We start from the raw sequence: 6,000 nt of genomic DNA on the forward strand, positions 1-6,000 counted from the left end.
GGTCCCAGTTTACCTAAACCCTTCAATGGATTCTACCAGGTCCCAGACAGTTTACCTAAACCCATCAATGGATTCTACCAGGTCCCAGTTTACCTAAACCCTTCAATGGATTCTACCAGGTCCCAGACAATTTACCTAAACCCTTCAATGGATTCTTCCAGGTCCCAGTTTACCTAAACGCTTCAATGGATTCTTCCAGGTCCCAGACAGTTTACCTAAACCCTTCAATGGATTCTACCAGGTCCCAGTTTACCTAAACCCTTCAATGGATTCTACCAGGTCCCAGTTTACCTAAAGCCTCCAATGGATTCTATCAGGTCCCAGACAGTTTACCTGAACCCTTCAATGGATTCTACCAGGTCCCAATTTACCTAAACCCTTCAATGGATTCTTCCAGGTTAATTCTGAAATCTATCTATATAACACCAGACACTGTGATAAACTTCACCCTCCCCACTGCTCTGGAATTCCAAACTCTGGAATTCTTATCTTCACATTGCCAAATTCAGTAACCAAAACTCAGTAATCTCCATGAAGACTGGGGGTCAACCTGATGAACCAAACTACTCAGTAATCTCCATGAAGACTGGGGGTCAACCTGATGAACCAAACTACTCAGTAATCTCCTCCATGAAGACTGGGGGTCAGCGTGATGAACCATGAAGACCGGGGGTCAGCCTGATGAACCAATGAAGACTGTGGGTCAGCCTGATGAACCAAACTACTCAGTAATCCCCTCCATGTAGACTGGGGGTCAGCGTGATGAACCATGAAGACCGGGGGTCAGCCTGATGAACCAAACTACTCAGTAATCTCCTCCATGAAGACTGGAGGTCAGCCTTATGAACCAAACTACTCAGTAATCTCCTCCATGAAGACTGGGAGCCAACCTGATGAACCAAACTACTCAGCAATCTCCTCCATGAAGACTGGGGGTCAGCCCGATGAAGCAAACTACTCAGTAATCTCCTCCATGAAGACTGGAGGTCAGCCTGATGAACCAAACTACTCAGTAATGTCCTCCATACAGCTTAACTCTCACATTCACATTTAAACAAAAAAATACATATTTTTTTGTGATTATTGATTTATACATTCATAATTAGTTGTTTGTGTTCTCTGTTGTAACAAACGTGTTTAATTGTTGTACTTGTGTATATAGTTTTGGTTTCATATCAGCCCTTGGGTTTCACCACACTGGTGTTTGTATTTATTAGTTCAAATAAGTGCAAATAAATTCAACTTTAACTAAAATGTAAACTGCAGAAGTTTGATTTAATTAGTAAATATTTTAATTGTTTTTATTACGTGTTTCCTTTGCTGCAAATAAAACATGTAAATAATTCAATGGAGCAGCGAGGGTCAACCTACCTCATAGAAGACAAGATGCTGCTGGGTCTTGTCTTTCAGAAAACAGTTGTATGTGTTCAGCAATGACAAGAACTCAGCCCTGTCAGAAACACAAGGTACACAGTAAATCAAGGATAGTTAAAAAAATATATATTGTTAAATTGACTCTATTGGGAGTTATCTAATCCCTCAAGAGAGTGGTACACTGCCTGGAGTTTATTATTTTAACTAGGCAAGTCAGTTAAGAACAAATTCATATTTTCAATGACAGCCTAGGATTAGTGGGTTAACTGCCTGTTCAGGTGGCAGAACAACAGATTTGTACCTTGTCAGCTCCGGGGTCTGAACTCACAACCGTCCAGTTGCAGTCCACTGCTCTAACCACTAGACTACACTACCACCCCAAAACATTTAAGTTAATGCTGATAACTGGAGTTCATTGGGACGGAGTACTTTTAACTCCATTAAGTAACCAGAGACAGGGAGTTAAATCTATGGAGTTATCCACAGATGTGGGATTGGCCTCATTGTCGTATTTCCCATCATGCTCTGTTGCAGGCAGATTTTTTTTTAATTGTTTATTTCAATATCTGTGTTTTTTGATTTTATGCTACACAAAAAGGTAAGAAACCATTTTTTTCTAAACTAATCCAATCTGAAAGTGAATGGATTTATGAAAACCGTTAGTTAGATAAATGTTCCAGATGACATGGTGACAGGCATTTGAAATGAAAGTTGTGAGTGATCTAAAAGTAATGAGATATTTGTTGTGAGTGAGCTAAAAGCAGGAGCTATTTGTTGTGAGTGAGCATAAAGCAGGAGCTATTTGTTGTGAGTGATCTAAAAACAGGATATATTTGTTGTGAGTGATCTAAAAACAGGATATTTGTTGTGAGTGATCTAAAAACAGGAGATATTTGTTGTGCGTGATCTAAAAGCTCAAGATATTTTTCTGCAGATTGGCTTCCAACACAGATTGGATATCACATTGCAATCCACCCTAATGTGCCACGTTAATAAATATTCAAACAAGGCTTTACACCCTTATAACTGAAAGGAAATACACGGAAACAGAAATGTACTCTGTTGGTGTTAATTCCTCATTTAAAACGCCACAGAAAAATGTAAAATGGCAAGGGAGTTGATTGGCGTGGCAGTCTAAGGCACTGCATCTCAGTGCAAGAGGCGTCTCAGTCCCTGGTTCTATTCCAGCCTGTATCACATCCGGCCGTGATTGGGAGTCCCATAGGGTGGCGAACAATTGGCCCAGTGTTGGCTGGGGTAGGGAGTCATTGTTATTAAGAATTTGTTCTTAACTGACTTGCTTAGTTAAATAAAGGTTACATTTAAAAAAACAACAACACTGAAAATAGTGAAATGGCAGTTGGAGTTCAATTTAATCAACTCTCTGAGAGTTTGATATTTGCTCCATTTACCATCGTTTAACTCCAAAAATATCAACACCATGACCAGAGTAGTTTTAACACAATATAAGGGTTGGACCATATAAACCCCAAAATACTGTTTAATTTAACTCCATAGGAGGTGAATTAACTCTTGCAATTTCACTGTGTATGTTTAATAGTGAATTGTTAGAATGCCAAAACATTCTGGAGTAACATCCAAGATATTAGTTTGGATATAAAGCACAAGATAATACACAGCTGAGATATACAGTGTGAAAACTGAAAGCACAACTCTCCTTTGTTATAGCTCACTTGGTTGTTATGTATATACAGTATCTCGCTTGGACTTTTGAACTCTAATTTAGACTTCTAGTTCCTTCTCAAGCCTTCTGTACGGACCTTCACGTATTATATCATCTTGGAACAATCAACAGAGTCAGTAAAAAAACACAGTAATGACATACCTTGACAGCACTCGCCCGTCTCTCATAACTACATGTGTATTCATCATGGAGTCATGGATTCAAACCCGATAGTCACCTGCAAGGACAAATATTAACCGTGTTATTAACCCAGTAAACACGTTAACAATCCTTCTACGTCTGAAACAAATGGCTGCAGTGCATTTCATTGTAACATGTTTCCACTTCAGAAATCATCTGTATTCTATTGGTCAGAGTAATGTTGTTGTGTCAGACAGCGTTCTGATAGTTGAGACTCTCCCAAATGGCATGTTATTCCCTCTATAGTGCACTACTTTCGACCTAGACCTACACACTTTATAGGGAATAGGGTGACATTTGGGATGCTAAAACAGTATCCTAATGCCTCCCCTCTATGTCTAAACCTGTGCTGGTTGTTGGAAAGGAATCCAAACTATTTAAAACCAACAGCTGCCAGCGATACAGTCAGTCAGTCCGTCAGTCAATCAGTCAGTCAGTCAGTTAGTCAGACAGTCAGTCAGTCAGTCAGACAGTCAGTCAGTCAGACAGTCAGTCAGTCAGTCAGTCAGTCAGTCAGTCAGTCAGTCAGTCAGTCAGTCAGAGAGTCAGTCAGTCAGTCAGTCAGAGAGTCAGACAGTCAATCAGACAGTCAGACAGTCAGTCAGTCAGACAGTCAGTCAGTCAGTCAGTCAGTCAGTCAGACAGTCAGTCAGACAGTCAGTCAGTCAGTCAGTCAGTCAGAGAGTCAGTCAGACAGTCAGTCAGTCAGACAGTCAGTCAGTCAGACCATGCTTAAACATAGTGAATAGAGCAACCCACTAAACACTAACCCAGATGAAGCCTCTTAACTCTCCCTCTCACTCATTCTTTATCTCTCTCTCTTTCTCTAAATAATGTCTCTGCTGAGAGATTTAATACGTGCCTCAGTCGGTAGACTACTTCAGAGGGAGTGGCCTGGCTCTGTCTGAACCTGTGTGTTGTAACTTTCACAGTGCGTCCTCTCAGCAGCGAGAAAAGACCTTGGAACCAGGGACCCAACGGAAACATTCCAGAGTCAACAGCAGCAGTACTTTCAACAGAAATGAATTGTCCCTGTTTGTAACATCCAATCCTGTGAGCTCTTAATAACATGTAGCCGGAGGGGCGTTATACTGGTCTGCCTGCCTGCCTGCCTGCCTGCCTGCCTGCCTGCCTGCCTGCCTGCCAGCCTGCCTGCCTGCCTGCCTGCTCCACACCACACCAGTTTAGAGGATAGACTCTTTCAAAACAACATGAGTAGCCCTCACTGTATTCACATCATTAATGAGACAAGTTATCAATTCATGTCTTTGTCTACACTTTTACAGACTGACTTTTCCCTACTCAAACACATGCAAATGAGAAGCATTTGATTACGGCAGGAATACGAACTCTGGCCGATTCATTATTTGTTTACGAAGCACACATATACAGCACAATAATAACTCACCTTCTTACAGCCTGAATTCTGTGTGATTGAGCTGCTAGCCAGGTCATCATCCCTCCATACTGGTGTTGTAATTCCCCGTGTCTCTTCCTGTGTGTGTTCCTGTGTCTCTTCCTGTGTGTGTTCCTGTGTCTCTTCCTGTGTGTGTTCCTGTGTCTCTTCCTGTGTGTGTTCCTGTGTGTGTTCCTGTGTCTCTTCCTGTGTCTCTTCCTGTGTCTCTTCCTGTGTCTCTTCCTGTGTATGTTCCTGTGCCTCTTCCTGTGTCTCTTCCTGTGTCTCTTCCTGTGTCTCTTCCTGTGTCTCTTCCTGCGTGTATTCCTGTGTATTTTCCTGTGTCTCTTCCTGTGTCTCTTCCTGCGTGTGTTCCTGTGTCTTTTCCTGTGTCTCTTCCTGTGTCTCTTCCTGTGTCTCTTCCTGTGTCTCTTCCTGCGTGTATTCCTGTGTATTTTCCTGTGTCTCTTCCTGTGTCTCTTCCTGCGTGTGTTCCTGTGTCTTTTCCTGCGTGTCCAGAATGAGAAGCACGTTGACGTTGTGAAGTGAAAGAGAAGAGCGTGGAGGCAGAAAAGGAGTTAATCATTACAGAACATGTAGAGGCAGACGGTAAGAGAGGGAGGTGGCTGAGTGTGTGTGTGTGTGTGTGTGTGTGTGTGTGTGTGTGTGTGTGTGTGTGTGTGTGTGTGTGTGTGTGTGTGTGTGTGTGTGTGTGTGTGTGTGTGTGTGTGTGTGTGTGTCACACCACAGGGTAGAGTGTGTATGAATTAACACACTTTTACCTCCGGGAACAACACTTCACCGCTCAACCACCTCAGATCACCTGTTTACCCAGAGGGCCAGACACCACTCAACCACCTCAAATCACCTGTTTACCCAGAGGGCCAATCACCACTCAACCACCTCAAATCACCTGTTTACCCAGAGGGCCAATCACCACTCAACCACCTCAAATCACCTGTTTACCCAGAGGGCCAATCACCACTCAACCAACTCAAATCACCTGTTTACCCAGAAGGCCAGACACCACTCAACCACCTCAAATCACCTGTTTACCCAGAAGGCCAGACACCACTCAACCACCTCAAATCACCTGTTCACCCAGAGGGCCAATCACCACTCAACCACCTCAAATCACCTGTTCATCCAGAGGGCCAGACACCACTCAACCACCTCAAATTACCTGTTCATCCAGAGGGCCAGACACCACTCAACCACCTCAGATCACCTGTTTACCCAGAGGGCCAGACATCACTCAACCACCTCAAATCACCTGTTTACCCAGAGGGCCAATCACCACTCAACCACCTCAAATCACCTGTTCATCCAGAGGGCCAGACACCAC

The 6,000-nt window shown here is 43.1% G+C and overlaps 1 protein-coding gene across 3 annotated transcripts in view; it reads right to left on the minus strand.

The window, feature by feature from the left end:
- Window positions 1-5,250, minus strand: part of rassf6 (Ras association domain family member 6) — a 28,527-nt gene extending 23,277 nt beyond the window's left edge. Inside the window, exons 1-3 of one of the 3 annotated variants that reach the window (XM_036976616.1) lie at window positions 4,668-5,250; window positions 3,221-3,296; window positions 1,372-1,450 (exon numbers count right to left, since the gene is read on the minus strand). In XM_036976616.1, coding sequence (XP_036832511.1) covers window positions 1,372-1,450; window positions 3,221-3,267 — 126 coding nt within the window. In that variant the 5' untranslated portion in view covers window positions 3,268-3,296; window positions 4,668-5,250. Of the gene's footprint in view, window positions 1-1,371; window positions 1,451-3,220; window positions 3,297-4,029; window positions 4,062-4,667 lie in introns of those variants that run through there. The other 2 variants (XM_036976614.1, XM_036976615.1) reach the window with 2 other exon arrangements.
- Window positions 5,251-6,000: the final 750 nt, after the last annotated feature.

The sequence above is a fragment of the Oncorhynchus mykiss genome, chromosome 5 (genome assembly GCF_013265735.2).
Source record: "Oncorhynchus mykiss isolate Arlee chromosome 5, USDA_OmykA_1.1, whole genome shotgun sequence".
Lineage (NCBI taxonomy): Eukaryota > Metazoa > Chordata > Actinopteri > Salmoniformes > Salmonidae > Oncorhynchus > Oncorhynchus mykiss.